Here is a 24842-nt window from a genome sequence, read left to right as displayed (position 1 = left end):
CACAGGTAGCAAAAACATCATCCAATACGTGCTAGCGATATAAACCAGCGCATGTACATTAATAAAACATCACACCGAAGAAGCAGTTCATACTACACACAAAAAAATAACTAAACCCATGCACGATAGAGATCACAAAACAGCTAAACAGACGGCAGCACAGCAGCCAGCTAAGCAGGAGACGACAGGGCGACAAGTTCACAATTAAAGGTAGGTACTAGTAGTTCACAATCGAGAAAACTAGAGCTGCCATGCATGTCTCATTCATTCTCTGCAAGCAAACGGCCGGAGGGACGGATGGATCCATCACAACTGTGGATAGACGGTGGTGATCAGGAGATGAGCTGGAGGCCCTGGAGGAGGAGCGCGTCGGCGAGCACCTTGTTGGCGGCGTCCGTGGGGTGGAAGCCGTCCCAGAAGACGTAGCCCGTCGCGTTGGCGCACGTCCCCGGCGCCCCCTGGTGGCACAGCACCGACGTCTCGATCGTCCCCGTCCCGCAGCACGCCCTCCTCGACTCGAAGAACCCTATACACATATATATCCATCCCCATGCATGATGCATCATCGTTAAATTAATCACTTCAGCTCATCCATCATCTTAAAAGAATATCACCTCATCTTTTCGTTTTTATTTACGTTTATAAAGGGTTTTTTATTATAGTTTATTTGTCAGGTTTAACTTTTAGCACATATAAAAAAATATTAATAAATTATTTTTCATTTATAAATACGTCGTTTGCCTCCTCCGTACTCTTCAGGTTTTAGCCTTGTTCTGTAGCTTCTGTAGAAAAAAAGAATGGGATCAAACGTACCGGCGCTTGTGGGGTTGCTGACAAGGTCGGAGAGCGGGTTGTAGATGTCGAAGACGAGGAGCTTGAGGTCGGAGTGCTGCCTCCTGATGGCGTCGGAGGCGGCCTCCAGCTTCGTGTTGAAGATCCTCGAGTCGTTGTTGAGCCGCTCCACGCACCCGCCGCCGCCGCCGAACAGCGTGACGGACGCCGGGAGGCAGCCCATCGGCGGCAACGACGTCACGCCGATCCGCCTCGCCCCTTGCCCGTACAGCCCCTGCGTTTTCCATTTCCCAATTAAGCCGCCGCCACCACCACCACACAGATCATATTTTCACTGCAGACTGCATTGTTATCTCGAATGATATTTTTGTTTAACTTTTCAGTGCATTTTACTAGTAGTATTATACTACCAGTAGAAAAATAATATTTTTTTACTTTGTTAATTACATGATTAACAGTATTTTGTAATTTTATTTTTTTTGCAATACAGATTACAACAAAAAGGATGATATTACCCCTTCAAATTTCTACTGTACCTAATATTAACGATATGGATTAAATTATACTACCAGTAATATGCACAGGAGTCGGCCTTTTTTTACGTGATTTTTTGGCTTTTCTAAAAAATGACAAACGATATATTTATAAATAAAACTTTTATATAAATGTTCTTAGCCATCTAAAACTCATAACTGAAAAATAAACAACGACGAGAAGAGCTATAAATCAACTCCAAATTTAAGGTTGACTCACATATTATTATTAACGGAAGCTAAAAAACAAGCCGTATATATATATATATATATATATATATATATATATATATATATATATATATATATATATATATATATATATATATATATATATAGTGTCTTGTATGAATTACGTAACGCGGTAAATGTTCACGATTTCTTTTTACCAATCACTGCTAGCTATTAAAGTAAATGCATAGCCGTGAAAGGAAAAATTTTGTCCTGTGTGTGTGTGAGCTTGGTGGGTGGATTGCGTTTACTGCATTACTACCGTGTGTGCCGACTGCCGTTACGTGGCGCAGGGGCCGGGCAGCAGCTGTAGCTACCACTGTGGTAGATTATTGAGCAGTGAAAATGGTGGCAAGATCGGCCAACACCGGCCGGTGCAGTAATAAATAGAGCGATTCAAGTCTTGAATCTTTTTCATCCTGGTGCAAGGCCACCCACATGGTCAGATCTGTGTGAAAATGGCAGGCAGCAGCAACAGCTTCCCTTCCCTTCTTTCTCAATGGAAATGGGTCAATTCCAATGGTGCATTTACTAGTGGATGGGTGTGAGGGCCTTGGCATTTGGAGAATTGATAGGGCTGTGTGGGAGAGAAGAAATGTTTCAGTGGCAGAGGCAATTTGGTCATGCCAAAGTTTCTGAGCAAACATTGACAATGGCACAAGCAAGGGCATTGATGAATCTGGAGGGAAAGCTTCTAATTGTGCTATCTATTTTGGCTAATACTCCTATACTACTATTTGGGAAGGCTATAGATCTAGTTTCTTCAACAAGGGCTAATTAATTAACACAGGCCTCTGACCTCTTAATTAGTTTGTTATTTTGCCAATGATCATACTAGTAGAAAAAAATGTATAGTGATTGCTAGCCGACAAGCATTCGATGATATCCCTACATGCGACAACAGTGACAGCAGTACGCGAGATAAAAAGAAGATAAATGTATATTTGCATGCATTGATTGATGCTACAACAACGTATGTACTGTGAAGAATGGCAGGCATGCATGCTTGGAAGGAAGAAAACCATGGGTGATGGGGTGGTGATCAGAATCGAGATGCAGAGTTTAGTGAGGCCATTGATAGCTATACGGTCCTACGTACCCATAGAACCTGTGACCTTTGATCCATTCATTTATTCCTCTCCTGCAAAGCTATTCAATTTTCTGTCCGCTCGAGATCGATCGATGTGACTGTGCACTACGAGCAGGACTGTCCTTTGCTGTAATTTATTTTCTACTTACTCCAGTAATACTCTAGTAATATATATATATATATATATTACTGTAAAAAATTATAAAACTATGCATTTGAAATGAGTTCTAACTTGTTGGTAAATGGTAATGGAGTAATGGGAAAACAATCTCACATTATTATTAGTACTCCATGAATTTTACAAATGTTTGGCTATTTCCACATATTCTACAGGCATGTGCAGTTTCATGACGAATAAACAGCAATGTGATGCGGTAATAGAGAAATTCCTTTGGTCGAGAAGAAAAACAGAACGACGGTTAATTTCCCATTATTTTTACTAGGGATGAAAACGGTCGGAAAACTATCTCTCCCATTTTTATTTTCATATTTTTTTTCAGAAACGAAAACGGAATGGCAGAGACGGAAACGAAAATGATATCTACGTTGTCGAAATTCCGGAAACGGAACAACCGGTACGAAAATATATCGAAAAAATGCATATAAAAATAACGATATATACAATATAAAGGTATATACAATATAAAGATGGATACATAACAATACCACTTCATACTACATCATGTCAATTAATTAATACCATATTAAATAAAGGCCCCGTTTAGTTGGCAAAAAGTTTTTGCAAAAACATCAAATCAAGTTTTTGGACATGCATTTGAAGTATTAAACATAGTCTAATTACAAAACAAATTTCAGATTCCATTTGGAAACCGCGAGACGAATCTTTTTAGTCTAATTAATCCGTCATTAGTACATGTTAGTTACTGTAGCACTTATGACTAATCACGTCCTAATTAGGCGTAAAAGATTCGTCTTATGATTTTCCGCATAACTGTATAATTAGTTTTAATGTTCATGTATATTTAATGCTTCATTAAGGTGTCCAAAAATTCGATGTGATGTTTTTGCGAACTAAACGGGGCAATAGATGATAGGATAATAAGGGTTGTTTGGAGTTAGTGAGTTAGATGGGTTGATGGGTTGTGTGGCTATGACCGTGAGACTTGGCTAGGCTAGAAGTTTTTGTGGGCTTTCAGAAATTTTTCGATAATTTTCAGAAATTTCTGGTCCAATACGGAATTCCGATAAAACGGTCGGAAAAAATACATTACCGTTCCATTTCCGTTTTCATTTCCGTTACTGGCTTAAACAGTTAGAAGAAAGCGAAAACGACAGCCGATATTTTTTTTACCATTTTTAACCCTAATTTTTACTACTTCTACTTTCATTAGACTCATTTAGTATATATAGTACTCTCCTTGTCCAGCGCACACTGTGGTATGGGCCAAGAATTGTGGAACAAACGGGAGTGCGTACGTTGACTTAATTGAAGCATTTGCATGCTTGCATCAATTAATCAAGTGATAGATGGACGGAGGGTGCAGCTAGTGCATGGTGCTTAATTAATTAATCAGTGCTTAGTGTGGTTAGTACTAAATTAAGTACGTAGGAGTGTAGTGGTACGTACCTCGATGAAGGTGGTGTAGGGCTGCATGAGGACGTCGGCGAACTGGTCGGAGGTGTAGGTGGCGGCCAGCACCGGGTTCACGTAGTAGTTCTGCACGTAGTCGCTGGTGCCGGCGCTCACCACGTAGATCGACTCCGACGTCAGCGCCGCCGCCTTCTTCCTGCCGGCCACCGCCGCCACCTTCGCCTTGTACTCCCTGAAGTAGTCCAGCTGCCGGCTCAGCGAGATCGCGCCCTGCAGAGAAATGGATATCGCATCTGAATATATATTGATCGAGCTCGTGATGAGGCGGCGGCGGCGCAAGTTGCGTACGTAGAGGGCGGCGGTGGCGTCGAGGTAGCCGGAGGCGCCGGAGGCGAAGTTGGCGCCGTGGAGGAGGGTCCGGTTGTCGCTCCGCGCCTCCTGGCCGAGGTACGCCGGCGGGTAGGCGGCGAGGCCGAGGCTGTCGACGGTGTAGTCGGTGGCGAGCTTGCCGTTGCAGAAGCGGCCGGTGGGGGCGTGGGTGGCCGGGAAGTCGCGGCCGTAGGGCGGGAAGTCGGCGCGCACCAGCGTCGGCAGCCGGTTGTTGTTCCCGGCGTCCACCACCGAGTCGCCGAAGATCATCACCCCCGGCACCAGCGCCTGCTGCTCCTGATCATCCGCGCACGTCGCCGGCGACGACGACACAGCCACCGCCACCGCCACCGCCACCACCATCACCCACGCCGCCGCGGCCATGACGCTAGCCAGCTAACTAGTTCTCTCTCGATGGACTAGTGAGCTATAGCTGAGGTGGTGAGGGAAGTGAGGCTTTGGTTCTGTGCTCTTGGAGACGGAGGGTGAAGTAGCTATTTACTGCTGCCTGCCTGCTGGAACTACTGCTGCTTACAACTATTGCAACCATGTGCGCATTCAATGAGAGATATGTAATAATGTAAGGTCGATCCAGCATCTAAAAAAACAACCCTAAAAATAATCTATGATAAAAATAAATTAACTAAAAGTTTAAGCTTTACAATTTAAATGTTGATTTATAAGTATAAACGAAAAATTGAAGGCTTTATCTTCCTAGAATGGGACAGCACTGGGCCAAATTTTGCTGGGCCTGTTGCCGACAGCGTCATTTTGATAGGCCTACAGTTGGGCCGAAATATAGTGTGACGATATTGATTGGGTTTACTCTCGGCATGGTATGCCCTTGATTTCAACCCAACGGCCCAAAGGGCAGAGGACCGAAGAGATGGGTTACTGACGATTTCATTTGTACTTTTTTATTTTCTTTTTTTTTAAAAAAATTACAATCTCATGTATACGCTATATAAGATGAACATTAGTCCAATGTCACATGACAAAACCGTCCAGAGAGACAATATGAGCCGGTTTGAATGGTTGACAGAGCGTTTGTGCCGGTTTTACGATTGAGCTAGTATAATCAGACTCGAGTAATAATAATAGTTAAGGGACAAAAACTACATTTTTATGCTTGTGCTCGTACCCAAATCCTTGATCAGAAATGCTTACGATCATGCGCCTGACAGGGTGCTTCGCCCTGTACGTATGTACCCCCGACGTGGCCGTGGTCGCGTGGGTGTTCGCCTTTCGTGCGAACTCCGGAGACGAAGGGCCGAAGCAGGGGACAGCGCGGCGGCGGCGGCGGCGCTCCGGCGGCCGAGGCGTGTATGAGGCGGCGATGGGGGGTCTCTCCCTCCCCGGCCGTTCACTCCGGCATGTGTGACCCAGACGAGAAACAGGAAAATTTAACTATTTGCCACTCTTATAGATATCACCTCTCCAAATGCCACTTTTATCATTGTTCTTATATATTTGTCACTTGAAAGAGATAAATCGTTAATATCCTGCTACTTTTGCTGATGTGGTATGACATATAGAAATGCCAACATGGACAAGTAATGTAAAATGTCTGTGTTGCCCCTAACCCCATCATCACCATGGCCCCTGCCCCATCGCAATTAACATGACATGGATCAGTTATAATTAATCATCAACTAGGTAATTACGGATATTTAATTTAAGGAAAAAGATTAATAAAGAATTAATAAAAAAGAGATTAAATAGCTTACTTAATGTAATCCATCGAGAATCACGATGCATGATGGGCGGCAACCAGGATAAGGTGATACCGGAGATGGAGAAGCGGCTTGCAGGGATTATCTGCTTTCATGATTGATTTTACACGAGCTGCAGCACCAAGTAGAATACATGCCGTTCATTTTATCCATCCTGGCTCGCCTTCACTCCGGCCTGGTCACTTGTATAAGGAGAACCAGAGAAGAGGAAGATACAGTTAGGGGGAGGGGCAAAAGGACTTTGCACATCACCTGATCACGTTAATCATCCTAGTTTTCTTGACACATCAGCAAATATGGCAAGATATTAACAATTTATCTCTCTCAAGTGGTAAATATGTAAGAATAATGATAAAAGTGACATTCGTAGAGGTGCCATTTACGAGGTAGGCTGTGTAATTTGGCTTCGACTCGGCCTGTCACCCCGGGACGGCCCCACCAAGCGGCCTCGAACCCTTGGGTTGTATGAGGCACAACAGCGTCTCCTTCAGGAATGCAGTTGTGACGAAATTAAAACATAACATCTTCGGCAATCGGTACCGAAATCTTTGATTAAAAAATCTGCATAAGAAAGATGCAAGCTTCTCCGTCTGGGTCTCAGGTATGCGGTTCTCCTGTACCGCTCCCCCTGTTCTAAAATATAAGACCTATTTTATTTGGTGGAACAAGAATTTGATCAAAGATTAATACATTAATATATACTTAATAACTTATATGACACAAAAGCATAATAATAAGAAAGAACCTTCTAATGCGTATTTAATAACATCAATATTTGAGTCATAGTAATTGTTGGTCAAAAGTTTACCCTAACAAAACAAAATATGTTATGTATTTTTTGAAACGGACGGCGGGACGGGTTAGATATTTGATTCAAAACGGTTTGGAAATATTCAGGAATCGTGGTGAACTCTGACGCACTCTTTAGCATGTCCCAAATCATGAACAACCATGCATGCGTACGTACATAATTAACATTCACTTCCTAATTACTCCAGGTTATAAGTATTTAACTAGTCATCAAATCACGTCCGGTGCATATAGCAGCCTCCTCGCGTTGATCGCAATCTTCATAACTCGCCAGCACCGCCGGCGGCGTCGTCGTCCTCGCATCCGGCGGGCCGTGGGCACCGCGCGCTCTGTCCACCTTGCTCCAGCCTCCAGGGCCCCAACTCACCCCACCGGCCGGCCCTCTTCCCACTCGATTACCATGAGCGACATGCATCTTGCCCCAGCAGGGCACGTCCCCCGCGCCTCGTCGGAGCCCAGGTAGCTCTCCTGCTCCCACCGGTCGACGACTGCTCGGCCCACCAGCTTCAGGCGAACGGACTCGGCGGTGACCATGACCATGACCATGAACTTGGCGAGCGCGCCGTCTTCGTGGTTGCCATGTCTTACTACTCGTACCGCGAGAGCATGCACCTCTTGGCGCTCACCACCGACGCCCTCCCCATGCAGCGGCGCCGCCGATGAGGTCGCGGTAGGTGCCCCCCAGAACGGTGATAGAATTAAGATTAATCCTGTGACGTTTTATTTTTAAATGTATGGTTGTGTTACACATTTACACTCTAGCTCATTCTTTCGTTCTGCATGAGCACAACTGCATGTTGCAGCGTGCGCGTGTTTAGCAGCAGCTCGCGCCAACGCTTCGATGTGGGGATGGCGCACGTCGCATGGAGTGGTGGCGCGCACCCATGGCGGAAGCCTCAACGGCACTCCCATCATTTTCGTTGTTTCGTCGACTTTGCATGTATATTTTTCATTACATATGAGAAGAAAGAACAGAAAAGCTGCAGGTTGTGAGAGCAGCACCAATAATCCTTGCGTCGAACCCTGGCGTTTTCACTGTTCATCGTCTTCAACCTCCGACTGTGTGTGAGTCCGAAGGGTTGCGGCTGCCATTTAGTATCAGAGCATTTTGTCGGTGCCCACTGGTGGGCACTCCGGGACCTCGCGGCATTCACCGTCGCCCCGTGGCAACATGGGCGGCAGCTGGTTGTCCAGCGCGTCGTCAAGGAGGACGGAGCCTCCTCCTATCCCACTCTTACCGGAAACAGTTTTATTACACGGATATCTACGCGTGTACTTACATACTATATAAAGTCATATAAAAAAAATTAACAAGATTATACATCCAAAAGTTTAAAATCAACTTCTAAAAGTTATAGAAAAAATAAATAAAACTAAAACCAAATATACGCATATCCATAATTCTTTTTGTTATTTTTGCTACAACTTATATAATTTAAATTTAAACTTGCATGTTTATGGAGTGATGTAACTCATATTTATTTATCTTGTCAAATTTTATTCATATCCTTTTAATGACACAAGCAACGGATAGATATTTACCCGTGTGTTAAAAAACTGTTTCCTCTTACCCTCTCAAACTACTCCGACTGGGCGGTGTTGATGGTGTGAGCCTTTAGGCTCGTTGCCATCTTTGTGAGCTTTGCCGTCGGACATGCATGCTCCGGCCACTCGCCAAGAAGGACAACGCGAACGACGCCCGCCCGGGACACGCTGAAGTCGATGCGTGTGGGCGCCGATCGCGTGAGGCAGTCGCTGGCGGGCGCAGCGCCTTCGACAAACTTTTGAGTTTTGAGTCCATACGATTCAAAAAATGAAGAACTCGTGGAAGATTTCAGCCTCCGGCTTCAAGGCATCGTCAGCGACCTGAACCGACTCGTGCCCATATGTTCCGGAGATCAATTTCCTTACCTCGAACCGGCCCAAACACCGGAGAGCACGCCTGGGTTGCACATGCACTCTCTGCTCGCGTTACACGGCGCCACGCACGTGCCCTCATGAAGTGTCCCGCGACTCCGCGACCCTATTAAAAAGCAAATTACTCAGGTACTCCGTTCTCCAAAATAAATCAATCTTTCACTTTTAACCATAATATTTGACGATTTATTTTATTTTTTTATTTTTATTAGATAATTAATTATAAATAGTATTTTATGTGTGACTATTTTTTTTAATTTTTTAAAATCAAACGCTGGACATGATCAAAAGTTTACCGATCCAGAGTATATATCTATTTGTAGCTGGTGCCGTGCCGGCGCGGTAAAAGCAGCACCGCGCGAACAGGTGTCCCTTTGACCACTCCTTTTTTTCTTTTTACCATAATATATGGGCAACATGAGCTTTGCTGCTTCCTCTGTGCGTGTTTTTTTACTCATTTTTCCCGTACATTTGTATGCTACTGGAGTACTGGTAATAGACACGTTAGTACCGCGGATTCTTCACGATATGGTCCAACAGCGTCGCGGCTGCATATACTATAGCATTGTGTATACTGATATGTTACTACTGTTTCAGAGCCATTGTATTTGCCGTAAAATAATTGCATGAACCTTTTACGACTAGATATGCTATTTTCGCTCTAAAATATAAATCACTCAAGCTAAAACTTGTTCTAGCTGATCTCATTCTCAGCTAGACACTCCACCGTCTCTCCAGGTGCAGGTGTGACTCATGCATCAATGCATTATGCATGCAAAAGTTACCGAACAAAAATTAAATTACATTAATAAAAATAGTAAAAACTAAACTAATATATATTCGCTGCTGTTGATTTTGTATACACATTTGAACATATTTATTTAAAAACATTTTAAGAAAAGTATAAAAATATAAATTATGCTTAATAATCTTTAATGATAAAATAAACAATGATAACAGATATGTATAAGATAATTGGTTAAAAATAGATTTAAAAGTTAACGATATCGAAGATTTGGAAAATTAAGCAAGTACTGGCTAAGCTTCTACAAACAGTGACACAGCTAGCTAGTGTGATCTCTATGTATATACGCGTGCTGTTCTTGTTACAGAAGTTCGATGATTATTTTGTATATTAATTAAAGCTGGATTATGTGGCTGATTTTTTTTTACTATACGTACGTACGTACGTAGCGAGCTAGGCGATGTTGTAGCAAATCTTCTTGAAAGCTTCTAGATGGTTCTCGAAGAGCGGCACGTAGGCCTCGATGCTGCCGTCGCCGAGGAAGGAGGGGACGAGGAAGAGGGTGCCCTCCATGGGGAGGTAGGACGGCATGAAGTAGAAGGGGCAGCCGCCGCCGAAGTCGAGGTCGTAGAAGCTGATGCCGAGCCAGCTGTCCACCTCCAGGTTAGGGCAGAGCACCACCTGGTTGGTGTCGGCGGTGGGGACGAGGCCCTCGGACTCGACGGCGCCGGAGGAGGCGAAGTCGACGAAGGAGCGGAGGTAGGCGTCGTCGACCCCGGCGACGGCGCGGTGGATGAGCTCGGCGGCGTGCTTCACGGTGCGGGAGACGAGGTCGCCGGCGTCGCAGCGCGGGAACGCCCAGAGGACGAGGTTGCCGAAGTAGCCGCGCGGGGCGGGCGGGCGCATGCGGGCACGGCCGTTGACGGAGATGCGGATCTTGGTGGTCTCGCCGGCGACGAGGCCCCGCGCTGCGGTCACCGCGCGCCAGAGGTGGGCGACGAGGCTCTCGAAGGTGGTGTAGCCGCGCCGCGACGGCGGGAGGCCCGACGAGGCCCGCGCCTTGAGCCGCGACACGAAGTCTTTGGTGAAGTGCACCTTGTGCACCTTGATCTTGTCGTGCGCCGCCGAGCCGAGCTCCTCGTCGTCGTCGTCGCCGTCCTTCTTGGCCGGCGCCGGCGCCGGCGCCGTGTACTCCGTCTCCCGGTGCGGGAACTCGACGAGCGGCGGGTCCCGCGGCACGAACCTGGTGGCGCGGTCGCGGACGGGGAGCGGCGCCACCGGCAGCCGGCGCGTGGCGAGCCCCCACGCCACCAGGAAGTCCGCCGCGGCCTGCCCGTCGGCGATGCTGTGGTGCGACGCGACGCCGAGCACCATGGACCCGCACGAGAACCGGGTGACCTGCACCTGCAGCAGCTCCTCCGCGGCGGGGGCGGCGCCGTCGATGCTCGGGTGCAGCCGCTTCACCTCCGGCGACGGCCTGAACGGCACAGCCACGGCCAGCGGCGCGTCCACGGCGGCCTCCACGAACCGCGCCCCGGCGTCGTTGAGCAGCACCGACCGCCGCCCGTCGGGCCCGACGCCGAGCCGCCCCGCCCACTCCCGGTACACCGCCATCGCCCGCGCCAGACCAACCTCCAGCGCCGCCGTGGGCGGGTTCGGCGGCTTGAACGCGTAGATGACGGCGATGTTCTCGTCGTACGTCACCGTGTCGAACACGCTGAGCGGCATCCACTCCGCCGCCGCCGGCGGCGCCTCGCCGCCGTCGTACAGCGGCTTGACAATCCTCGAGCTCTGGACCTTGACCTTCATGCTGTTGCATGCACGTAGCAGCTGGTCTCTTTTTGCTTGTGTAGAGTGTAGTTGCTGCTATCGTTTTTCTTTCCCTGGATGGTTTTGTTGCCAAATATGGGCACAGACCAAAGTTATATATAATGTACTAGTAATATGTCCGTGCTCACGATCGATCCTAGCACACCAAAACGGTTCATGTGATTTACTGTCATCTAGTTTTAAGTGGCTTGCAGTGAGAAGCACGTATCATGAGCTAATATGTTATTGATCCACGTCACAGGACTCTAAGTTAGAGAAATCTGTTCCTGGTGCACTAGTAATTCTATAGGTTGGTATGGGTTAATTAGTGTGATCATGACATGTCCAGCTAATTCTGGTTACCTCAGCTAATGGCCATCCAGCTCCAGACAAAGGGGAAAATCCTAGATCATCCAAGTAAAACAAACTACAAGAGACAGACTCAAGGGAATTAGCTGGTTATAAACTCAAGGTGTTTAGATCGTTGCGGTGTAACTTAATTAGTGGGTTAAAAAGACTCTCTCTGTTTTATACTAAAGTCATTTTAGGATTATCCTAAGTCAAATCTATAAAGTTTGATCAATTTTATTTAAAAACATAGCAACATTTTCAACAGAATAATTATACTATAAAAAATACATTCAACGGGTGAATGTAATGAAACTAATTAGGTGTTTTGGATGTTAGTACACCTTTTTGATTAGTTGATTTAAGATAAACATAAAGTAACTTATAATATTTAGACCATCCAAGTAATAAAGACTACAAAGAGGCAGGAACTAACGGTTTAAAAGGCTCAATTGGTTTAAGCCCTTTGGCATAACTTATCCAGTAGAGTTTAAATCCTAATTGTGTTTTGTCTCTTCTCTTCTAGATTTCACCTGAGAGGGTGCCTTAGAGACGAAAAATAACCTTTAAAGCTTTTACCAAAGGAAAAATTTTAAAAACCATGCATCTTTTATCACATGCCTTTTGGCCATGACTTAGCATAATAACAATACTGCAAAGAGCGTAATAGGAAGTATTTTTTTCACACCTTCCAATAGTTGTTGTCAACAAACAATCGCCTAAATATTTTTCTTATTTATTATTTGAGACTGTCTAGTTTTTAAATACCTAAAACACGTATGCATTTCAATCACTTTTTAACGATCTAGATTGTTGAAAGATGTAAACATATCCTTATCTCTTCTCTCCCCAGCAACCAACATGAGCATCATTCAGGTCGAGCACACCTCGCTAAGAACCACTGTCTCCCCCACCCTTACCATACATGATGTCAGGGAGGCCTGCTGAAGCGGCCTTCTTCCCCTCTCTCTCTCCTTTCCAAGGTGGCCCTGTTTTGCCATCTTCTTAGTCTCCTAAACACTTGACCTTGCACCCCCTGCCGATTGCCCACTGCCCTCCGCCAACCCCACAGCTCTGGTGGCGGCACCTTCACTTCGCCACACCCTGCCAAATTGATTGGCATCCATAGCCATTCCATTGGACATACATGCCATTTAACTTATTACTACTATTGTGTAGGTTTAATCATTTTCGGAACACTCTATAAGAGGAGAGTATTAAAGAGTTAAATGTCCACCCTGTGGGCCTAGAGAAACACCCATCTTCCTCCTCCCCCAAACCTTCCTCCCAACATTATCCCCTCTCTAAAGCCGAAACTCGAGACCTACTGTTGTAATCGTCATCATGGCCATAACCACACCATCACTAGATCACATTGTCGTTGGCAGTTCTGCCTACCACTTGCGCCCCCCCCCCCCCTCTTCCCTTACCTGGTCTTCATTGGCTGGAGCTTGAAGATGGCTTCGTAGCCTCTAGATTTCAATCCAACGGCTAGTCACCTCAAGGTTACAATTTTATTTATTACTGTATTCGTTTCATAATGCAAGATTTTCTAACCATGCTTACATTCATATAAATACTAATTAATCTAAACACATATACAATCTATATACATAGATCAATGAATGAATATATGCAAGACTAGAAATTCTTGAAGTACGAAATAAATGGAGTACGTAGTTTGTGCTGAATGATGTACTCATAATATTTTTTTTTCTTTTTAACTACAACTTGTTGTACTAGTTGTAAGATCTATAGCACATCTCAGGATGTTTCCTTTTATTTTACCAAGAAAAATAAAGTTGTTGCACTACACGGTGAGTGAACAGTGCCTAATGCATAATTTTCAAGGCCGGGTATTCACTTATTAATGACTCCAAATAAAATTCATCCCAACAACATAAGATAAAATCAGCAATAGCAGGGATTTGTTGAGAAAAAAGAGTACCACTGTACTAAACAAGGAGAGTATATTCATATGTAATATACCTATGTTTATATTGAATTTTCTTCTAAAACATGGTATTCACCTGAAAACCCAAGAACCCCATCCGCATGAATTTTGGTACGTGACACACCGGATCTCCAGTGTACATATAAACTCCAGATTGCATATCCATGGATGTGCTTCTGGTGATTAAGGTTGTCAAAATCTCAATTATGCTATACAATTTTTATGATTACATTAAACGTTCTATCATGATTTAGCTTGTATGACTTTTATGTAAATGATTTACTGATTGCTATCATGCTTAGATATCACCGATGTTTCACTTATCGCGGAGGCCCTCCAAACCGCTCCTGCGCGGAATCATGATAATCGCTTAAAAACCGCATGAATTCAAATTTAAAAATTCAAACAAAATCGTGACGGTTTTGACCACCATATCGTGCGGTAACTCGCGATTATCGCGCGGTTTTGTACGATTATCGCGACGACTTGCAGATTGCGGTTTAGGATGATAATCGCGTGGTTTCAGACCATTATTGCGACGATACGACGGTCGCGGTTTGAAGCGATAATCGTACGGTTTCAACTAAAAACCGTAGCGATATGAGTGATAAGTGCGCGGTTTTAGCTAAAATATAGAGGCCATTAGGCATTAAAATTAAAGGGGAAAATTAGGGAACAAGATGGTGAAGCTTATAGTAAAAAAGAAAGTATACTTGAGCAGTCGTAGAGTAAAAATGAAAAAAAATGGCATGACCTTTGCTAACAGTTCAACAAATTAGCAATTAAGAACACATATAACAATCACAAATTCGTAATTTATGGTATGTTTGTAATTTATGGTATGAAATAGCATGAATATTATAAGAAAGTTAGCAATCATAATATATTAATGTTCACAACAATAATCTAGTAAAGTCCACAATGACCAGAGACTCAAGTCTACAACCATAACATAAGTCAAGTACACTGATCATGCAAACAAATGGGGAAATGATTTTGGACCATTTCACTGGTCGTGTTATTCTCCCTAGTGGACCAAGTTGGGTCAGATGCGCTGTGCAAAACAACATATTTTTTCCAATTAACTCAAGTCAAGTTGTCTTTTCTCAAAGGTATGAATGATACATTGAGTTTTTTGAAAATTTTCTTCACATCTAAGCTCAATAAATACATACCTATCACCTTGTTTTTTTCTTAATTTTTCATCAAAATTTTTCAAATTTTTTGAATTCGGGCGGTTTTTCTCAGAGGAAACTGCCCAAAACTGTTATCGGTTCTCGGCGGAGCCTCGATTATCACGATAATCATCACGATTATCACGATAAGTGAAACACTGATATCACCTTTGAATTCGGTTCAGAATTCTGATTTTAACAATGTTGATGCTGGTGACTGCCATGTCATTTGTTTTAGAGTTTTCTTATCATCTTTAAAAAAGTATCTCAAGGTATCATATTTTTTAGTGTAAAATTTAGTACCTCTAGGTATACTGTACCTCGAGGTACCAAAATTTACACTAAATTTTTTACCTCAAGATACTTTTTAAATACGATAAAAAAAACCCTTTATTTTAAGTCTATCGATCGTAGGGGTGGATAACATGGACAGGACATACCACGAAGTTAGGCATGGACATATATTGTTTACTGTCGTCCGGCAGATTGGATATGTTTTGTTATATTTGAAGAAGTTGATTGCTACCTAATGTGGGAGCTTAGGTTTGTTGTTGGTTTCCTTATCTGTGCTTAAATAATTACATATGTATGCAGAATGCATGCACGCATCGATCGAACTGTGTAAGGACTTGCATATATATTACATCGCTTTTGGTGCTGCAGGTTAAGAAAGTATTCAAGCTGCTGCACACATTTTAGAACCCAGATCGCTCGTTAAGTTCAGTGGAAGATAATTGTTCAAACTTAATTCGCATATCGAAGAACAACTCTTGTACTATAGGAAATGCAGCTTATACTTGGTGCTCTTTTGATCTTTTTCACACCCTGATGGAGTGATGGTCATATGTTTATGTACGTTGTGAGTTGTGACCGATTGGAATAAACAACCAAATGACGAGACACACCGGACCAATTCTGACAGGAGACCTACAATGCGACTTCTTCAAAGAGAAAAAAGTGGCCTATACTTTGAATAAAGAGGGATCGCCAAACTACTTTAGACTCTACCAATTTTGTGCGGTGAGTTTAGATAACTATAAGGACACGTACAAAGGTGTCTATTAGCTGACTCTCTCAATCATCACATAAGTAAATATGGTGACGTGAGGAAAGAGAGGAAAGTAGAGATAAAAGTTGTTGTCATGAATGGCAACGGTTTATAGTCGATTCTTAGCATTTATTAAAGGAAACATTCTTGCATGGAAATATATAAAAAAGAAACTAGCTTAATAAAAAATATTTTATTGCATTAATGAAGAGACCATACCTGATTGTACCTTTGTAGGTATCATTTTAAAAATAGACTCTTTTTGATAACGTGGCTTAAGATAGAGCCTACAATAGACTCTATCGTTGAACATGTAGTGATTAGGTTACTCGTGGTGGAACCTGCTTATCTGGTTCTAAGATATGATTGGCTTAGTCATCGAAGATACTTAGAGGGATAAGTTATGTGTGTGCGCTTAATTATAGGGTGAAAGTGAGCGTGTTATAAGTGCGTGATTTTGTACTCTGTTTAAAAAAATAATAACCACCAATTTTTTTTTACAAACTCTATTATAATTTTACCTTTATTGTTCATGATCCTAAATTTTTCTTCAGCGCAATTAATCGATCGACCAGGCACTTGATCATTATGATTATATTTTCCGACAGTCCTACTGTAGGACTACTTATCCATTTTATCTGAACTTTCTTTACATCATGTGGGAATAAACAGACATCATATTTGCTAAAAAATAATTTACAAATAAAACTTTTATATACGTGTTCTCGACGATCTAAAAGTAAGACAAAAATAAACACCAATGAAAAAAACCCAAAAAATCTACTCTAAATTTAATATTGAAAATTTAAATTTGTCTTATAAGCATATAAGCAGAAACGAAAAGATAATGTTGGTGCAGTTGACCAGCAATTTAATTCTTTAATTTACTGTTCCATCAATCCCTAAATAAGTATCGATCGAGCTTAATTAATTAAATATCGACAGTGCAGAGATCAGGCCATACTTCACAACAAACAATAGTTATCGTAATTAATTAATCATAGTGGTCATCAATATCACAGTCAACTCCTAGAGCAGTTGACACCTCGAGTATGTGATGCTAGCATATGCATACGTGGAGGACACTGCAGCAATAGATCTTCCCTACTCGAGAGCAAGACTAATAATATAACCAACAAACCGTCTATAAGACTTTTTATAGTTTTTTTATAGCCCACTTATTTAATGGTTAGCTTTTCATCTTTAATATAGAACCCACATGTCTCTCTCACATGGTGTCTTGGTTCTTCTGCCTGAGTTGGCTATAAGATTATAGCCAGCTCCTCCTGTCTTTTTTCACTTCTCTCTTCCACGTTAGCATTTAGCTGGCTTATAGCCCGCTGTTATACTTGCTCTGATAGCGTGTACGTTTGCCGACCAAGCAACAGTGTCTGATTCCGAATAAATTGGTAGGATTGTGTGCTCAATTAATTAATATCTTTGTGCTTTACCAAACTGGCAATCCAGTCCCAACTAACTACTGATTAATCAAATATAAAGGACAAAATCTTTCAAAAGAATATGGAAAAAACTTAAGTTTGAATAATGTGTGGTCTGTAGCTTTAATTTAGGGGAGAACTACGTTTCCTGGCTTTGAAACTTTTTAGGAGTTATTGATTTTTTTATACAAACAGGAAACATGTTATTAGGGCATTTACAATGCAATGATTATGATTGTGCGTATAGAATTAAATGAATTATCACGCATGATAAGAATGCAATGTGACATGTGACTAAATGAAGAAATACGAGGAAACTAGGTCTCACATGAGACATGATTTCTATAGTATTAATTTTAAATATGAATTAATAGGATTCATATTGAGATAGTAGTGTCTAGTGCTAGTAAACTATTTTCTCGATAATGTAGAGGATATAGAAATCAACACTATTGTCTTGTATTATGAATGGCCTTAGCAGTCAAGCTATTTGAGTAATGGGATTGTCTGTACTCTAGCTAGCTTTTAGGTGTCTAAGAAAACAAAATTAATCAACTGTTTTCGGTGAATATTTGCAAGCTAGCATCAATACCAAGAAATTAAAAGGATACATATGTATGAGTTGTCGAATATTGTTAGTGATTAAAAAGTGGTTGATAAATAAAATAAAACTAGTCATTTGGTAAATAGATGGCCCAAAATATGCATATATATAAGCATAAGAATGTGTCATTATAATTTTGTTTTCCGAATAGTTTGACCAACGTAAGCAGCTAACATATATGAATGATGTAGGTTAGGAGTTCTGGTTAAGTACACTATCATAGACTCGAGACCTACCAAACACAATGACATATACTCCTTAATGATTAATTAAAAAAACAAGGTAACGATGATGATAAATATGCCAACCTTCTCCAATTTCAAATTGTATTTAGTTACTTCCCAACATTCCTTAATATTGCATAATGGTTACTTGCATATGTTATCTTTTCGTCCGTTGACCTTAATTTAAAATCATAAGGACATGTTTAATGGTAGAGCCTATTGTAGACTCTATCTCAAGCCACATCAGCAATAAGAGTCAATTTTCTAATGATACGTACAAAAATAAAATAACGTATGGTTTCTTCATTAATACAATAAAATATTTTTATTACGCTAGTTTCTTTTTTATACACCCTCGTGTAACAAAGTTTCTTTTAATAAATGCTAAGATTCGACTCTAAGCCGTTGCCATGCATGGCAACAGCTTTTCTCTCTCCTTCTATCTCTTTCCTCTACGTCACCAAATTTACTTACGTGGTGATTGAGAGAGTCAGTTAATTAATAAGCACCTTTGTACGTGCCCTAACATATACTCATTCCTTCCATTTTATAATATAAAATTTGTTTAGTATTATTTGAATTAATGTAGATGGGAATAAACATTTATAACCATATATTGATCGATGATGAATTTACGTGAGACAAAAGAATCTTATCATACGAAACGGATGGAGGACTGATTTAAAAAGCATTTGATAGCGGTGGTGGTAATTATAGGTCTATAACATCCCCTGATTCCATATTGTTACTCTGTAATATTGCAATACGTCCTTTAATTAGTATGCGGTTTTGTTTACCTCTTTTAACCCCCAAAATCACAATATAACACATGAAAGGTCCGAGATGGCCAAATTGTCGTTGGTACTAACACACACACTTCCCAAAGGAAAAAAAGCACACATTTTACATATTTCGAATAACATTAGAATTTTGACAATTTACATTTTATCCGTAGCAAGTGCAAGAAGATTATTAGCACAAGATGCTCACCGTAGATTGTCATGGCAAACTTATGTACTTCCTCTATTTCGTAATTTAAGACTTTCTAGTTTTTTCTAAATTTATTTAGATGCTAATGAATCTAGACATATATATAAATTATATACATTCATCAATTGATGAATTTAGATAAGACCAAAAAGTCTTATAAGTATATGCTCAAAATTTGATCTACTGAGTACTTAATACTTACGAAAAACCTAAGTGGAAAAGGATTATTAGTCTCAGACTCTTGATTCATATGGTATAAGTTGAATACGACAGGAACCAATTAATTTTGTCAAGCATTGATCTCCAAGACTCAAGGGGATCATAATCGAATCCCATTCCAAGTGGGGGAGACACACAGAAATGGATGGCCACTTGTTCTTAATTTTTCCACACTTCAACCAAAAACCGTTGAACACATGTTTCACATGAACGCAGTGATAAGCAGCAAAAGACATGTTGCTGTCATTTCTGATCATCAGATTTCATCACTAAACAAAATTTACTGCTTGTCATAGTGGATAACATCATATCCAAAAGTCAAAAACCAAAGTCCTTGTTTGAACGCTTTCTAAAATTTCCTCAAAGCAGAGAGAAGTCAGAAGCAATGTTGCTATCAGGCAGCGACGAACTCAGCCCTGGGCACAAATGGGTAATTTGATGTTGCAAAATTTTTCAAACTTGATAGAAAACATGGAATTCTGGCAGAATGGAATTTGTATCAGGAACAGCAGTATATCAGCAAGCAGGTCAATTGGTCAAACATTGAGGCTGGCTTGTGCTAGTTAGGCTAAAAAGAACCCTTCTTTTTTTTTTGGAAAGTTAGAAACAAATAAGAACGAGATTTGCTTCAATCCAATAAAAAGTAACAAAAGTACCTCGAGGAGGTATCGATATCTCGTGGTACCAATCGTTTCTGATCGTTAGATTTAACTGTGCACATCCTTCTCAGCTAGATCCAATGATGAAAAATGATTTGGTACCTTGGGGTACCGGTACCTCGAGATATTTTTGTTGGACCGAAGCAAATCTCATTAAGAACATGCTCATAGTGGAGTCAGGATAAATGCATATATCGTGTGCTAAAATGACTAGATGAAAAGGATGGCAAGAAGTACATCACTAACAGTGTACGGCATGAAGCCTAAGTTTGCCAGATTTTGGTTGATAATTACTCCTACTCGTTAGCGTTGACCACACTTGACTGCTATTCGGTTAGTTTGCCAGAATTTTGGCAATATTCCATTCACTTTGGGAACGTATCTAGTTCTCGATTTCTTCATAAATTTCAACCACATTTTGGCACAAATCAACCATTTGACATTGCTGCAGTGATGCTGTAGCTGTCTTGGCTAAGGCAAAGAGAAGAATGCATGCATGGATCATGGATGCAGTTCAGTCCGTAGGTACGGTTGGTATGATGAGGCTAGCATGTCATCTTTTTGCTTTTTTTAAGGTGAAAAAGTCAAACAATATATTTGTAAGTGAAAAATAATTTATTATTAAATTTTTTATATAAGTATTCATAGTAATCTAAAAGAAAAGGCTAAAAAGATAAAGTATGATGAAAATAATCTTAACGTTGACTCTAAATTTAAAATTGAAAATGTAAATTTGGATTAAAACATAAGTGGAAGTGAAAAGATGGGGTAGTTAATCTCAGTTGATCTTGTTGCTATTTCTTCACACCATCAAAATGTGTTTTCTTTGGCACATCCAAACTAAGAACAAACTCTGAGGTCAAAGGGAAAGAAAGAAGAGAATGATTAGCCTCATATAATTATCGTCAAATTTAGCTATTGGCTATTTGGCTTATTTTGATCCAATGGATAAGATGATATATCACCATGAAGTAGGTGACCCTTCACCTTGAGCTTGAAACATATCCCTCTAGATTTTAATGGTGCCGCTAACTTTTTGTCATGTTCGATGATTTGTCTTATTCAAAGAACTTAGGTTATTATTATTATTGATTGGATTTGGTACTAAATGTATTTTAATTATAACTTATATTTTTAAATATTTGTATAAAATTTTTAAACAAAATGAATAAAAAACATATATTAAAAAATCAACGGTGTTATCTAATAAAATATGAAGTTAGTACTAATATATTGTCTTACAATAAATTGTATAGATTTTGACGTACATAATCAATTCTCAGCAAAACTAGTGTTGCTATAGTTAACCAGGAGTCGATCGATGCCCACGGGATCGGATCAACAATCAATACTACTGAGTTAGTTCTAAAAAAAAGACCTACTGAGTTCTTACAGTTTATATAAGAACTGTGTTGGTCCCACAGCTTGCTTAACTGGTGTAGAATCTAAATAAAGGGATCCTGAAAGGGAATTTTCTTCTGGGACAAAGAATATCAGGGTATCTTTTGGCATTTTCTTTAAAAAAGAGGAACAACATATTTCCAAATAAAAATAATTTATAAATAAATACATGTTTTTAGCGATCTAAAAGCAAAGACGGGAAAATAAACTACAATGAGAAAACCCTCAAATCTACTCTAAATTTAAGGTTAAAAAAATTAAATTTTGGCTCATAAGCATAAGCAAAAGATGAGATCCTATTTTCAACCTTTGCTTCTGTACTATATCGCTAAAATCATGTATTTATTTACAAATTATTTTTTAATTATAAATATATCGTTTAGTTTTTTTTTATGAAAATCCAAAAGAACCAATAAGGTAGCTCAGCTCGCTGGTAGGTAGATGGTGGTGCCTTCTTATGTCCATCAACGGAAATGCTAACCTGCTGGCGACTGTCTGCAGCAGCAAGATAAACAGGCTGCAGAAAGTATAGCTTGATGAATGATGCAACGCATGTGTTTGGTAGGTACTCCTCTATTTTATAACGTAAGATGTTTAATTTTTTTATAATATTTGACTATTTGTCTTATTCCAAAAATATGAAAATATCATTTAATTTGCTTGTAACTTACTTTATTATAAAAAAAACTTTAAACACAACTTACCATTTTTTATATTTATAGTAAATTTTTAAATAAGACGAATGGTCAAATATTAAAAAAATCAAACATCTTAAGTTATAAAACGGAGGTAGCAGTTACAAGAGGGTCCTGCTCCATGCCATGCATATTCTGGACCAATGTTCTACGTGTCTCGTTGATCTCCCATGCGTATTCTTTTGTATACAATAACGGTTAATTATTCGTTTGAACAATTTGTAGTAATACTCCATGGAAGAACAGGGGAAGAGACAAGAATGTTTAAAAACCTTGTTCAGTCGAAGCTTCTAAAGTCGACACCTTGTCTTTATGCATTTTCATGGGATTATCATGTATGTACATGAAAGATAATTGTCTAGGGTTCTTGTTTCTTTGCATGTTTTGTTTTCTCAGGGAAGCCTCAGAAGGTTCATTGCATTGACAAGAGAAAAAAAAAAAGAAGGAAATAAAAGAGTAGACAATAAAGTCCATTTGTGTGAATCTATTGCCTTATTTCCATGCGCTTGTAGAATTTTCTGTTGCGATGACTTTTGAAGACCCATACGCACCCACATCCATGGCTGATTGACTAGAGAGCAAGGGAAATTTGTGTGATCAAGTTTTCTTCATTCTTGGTCTAGAAAATTGTCTTTAATTTGTTTGAGAATTGGTATCACGTGAAAATCATGTAAAATTCTTGTTTCCAAAAGAAACGTTTTTATTTTCATTTTGTACCACTAAATCGAAACACATCTCGATGTTACCGGTGACGACTTACTACGGGATTATATCCTCTGTGTTACGATAATGTCGTTATAACCACTATATATGAGGCGTGCTAAGATAATGTCATTATAACCACTTATATATGAGATGTGCTAAGATAATGTCCTTACAAACCGCTTATATATAAGACGTGCTATCCTATGATCCACATACTAGTCTCTATACCAACTTACCGTGGGATTGTATCCTCTCTCACCTTTTGGTTTTTTTAAGGAAAAGCGAAATCATATATTTATAAATGAAAAATAATTTATAGATAAAAATTTTATGTGCGTGTTCTTAGTGGTCTAAAAGCAAACGCTGAAAAATAAACAATGATAAAAAAACCCTCCAAATTAACACCAAATTTAAGATTAAAAATTCAAGTTTTAACTTATATGTATAAGCATAAGCGAAAAAATTAGTACGTATAATGGTAGCAAAGAATGTGAACCCACCTAATGCAGTGTGTTACACATGGTACCACATGGTCATTTCTAGGATCAAAACTGAAGGCAATTTCAGAGGATAGGTTCCAGTGGCCTAATATAACCTTTTGGTTTGGGAAAAAAACGTCATATTTTCCATTGGCCTAATATAGCCAGAATTTTGCAGGTGGTGACCATAGTTGGTAAAAATTCCACAGTTCAAAAGTTCAAACTAACTTGAAAACAACACATTACTTAGGCAGAAACAAGACCTTCAAGTCAAGTCTGACCTGCTGCAAATACACCAACATCATCCAGTTGCTAGAGACGTCAGTTTTCACTTGTCATTAACCTTGACTTCGATACGTTTACCTAATTAACCAGTAGCCTCACTAATTGCGAGCATAAATAAATATTAAGTTAGATGGTCTTTTTGTGTTGCAAAGGTTAAATGGTTAGTTAAATTCATGGTCAATTCTTCAAGAGCTTAGGTGGTGCATCTAAGTTAACTAACATATGCATAAGGTCAGTCTCAATGCATGTTTTATAGGAATGTCATACACATTAAATAAAATGTCATATCAACAAAATTAGTGATTTGACAGTTGTCATTAAATGAGGAAGTTTCAGGAGACAAGAGAAGGGTTTCATGGATGAAACTCATCTGGTCGGTTAACTGGTTTACGGTCTTAGTAATTATGGCATAAAACTATACATTGAGACTAGGCTAACCTCACTAGTTAAGCTAAGCCCACTTCACATGCTACAAGATCTTTTGTAATTCCCTTGTGGTCAGTAATTGACAAGGTGTGGACAGGCACACGCATACTACTTAAAAGCGAAGTCGTCTGTCCACTTCACATTCCAATTTACGTAGAAACGACCGCTTTCATAAAAACCGGAAAAACAATAGATGGTTTTTAGAGAAAAAAATGTTTCTTTTCGTATCTATTATACGAGACTGATGTATTGTACATGTATATTACTAGTTGACACTATTGTCTTACTTGGGTCCGTGAGACTGTGACACATTAAAAGTTGCATTACCACAATTACCCTCTTTAATTATAAGTCATTTCTTCGCACAGTACAGTTTTTCCGGTCCAAGTTGGGGTGCGCATTGAGAAATGTTTTCAAGTTGAGAAGGGGGATTTTTTTTTTTGATGGGCTACACTGGAATGAGAAGTGCTTGATGGGCTGCACTGGAATGAGAAGTGCTTGATGGGCTGCACTGGAATGAGAAGTGCTTGATGGGCTGCACTGGAATGAGAAGTGCTTGATGGGCTGCACTGGAATGAGAAGTGCTTGATGGGCTGCACTGGAATGAGAA

General features: G+C 40.5%; 2 protein-coding genes across 2 annotated transcripts; both read right to left on the bottom strand.

The window, feature by feature from the left end:
* On the bottom strand, positions 1-5052 carry LOC102713611 (GDSL esterase/lipase At5g03810). The gene is made up of 4 exons (XM_006650350.3): positions 4547-5052; positions 4235-4468; positions 814-1066; positions 1-526 (listed from the first exon to the last, which is right to left on the bottom strand). The coding sequence occupies exons 1-4, from the start codon at positions 4949-4951 to the stop codon at positions 333-335; spliced, it is 1086 nt and encodes a 361-aa protein (XP_006650413.2). The 5' UTR covers positions 4952-5052; the 3' UTR covers positions 1-332.
* Positions 5053-10002: 4950 nt separating this feature from the next.
* LOC102720225 (agmatine coumaroyltransferase-2-like) lies at positions 10003-11645 on the bottom strand. The gene has a single exon (XM_040522675.1). It carries the CDS (start codon positions 11579-11581, stop codon positions 10226-10228), a length of 1356 nt encoding a protein of 451 aa, XP_040378609.1. The 5' UTR covers positions 11582-11645; the 3' UTR covers positions 10003-10225.
* Positions 11646-24842: the final 13197 nt, after the last annotated feature.

Source organism: Oryza brachyantha, chromosome 3 (genome assembly GCF_000231095.2).
Source record: "Oryza brachyantha chromosome 3, ObraRS2, whole genome shotgun sequence".
In the NCBI taxonomy this organism is placed as follows: Eukaryota; Viridiplantae; Streptophyta; class Magnoliopsida; order Poales; family Poaceae; genus Oryza; species Oryza brachyantha.
Note: the sequence above shows the minus strand (reverse complement) of the source record. Positions and strands in the feature narration are given on the sequence as shown.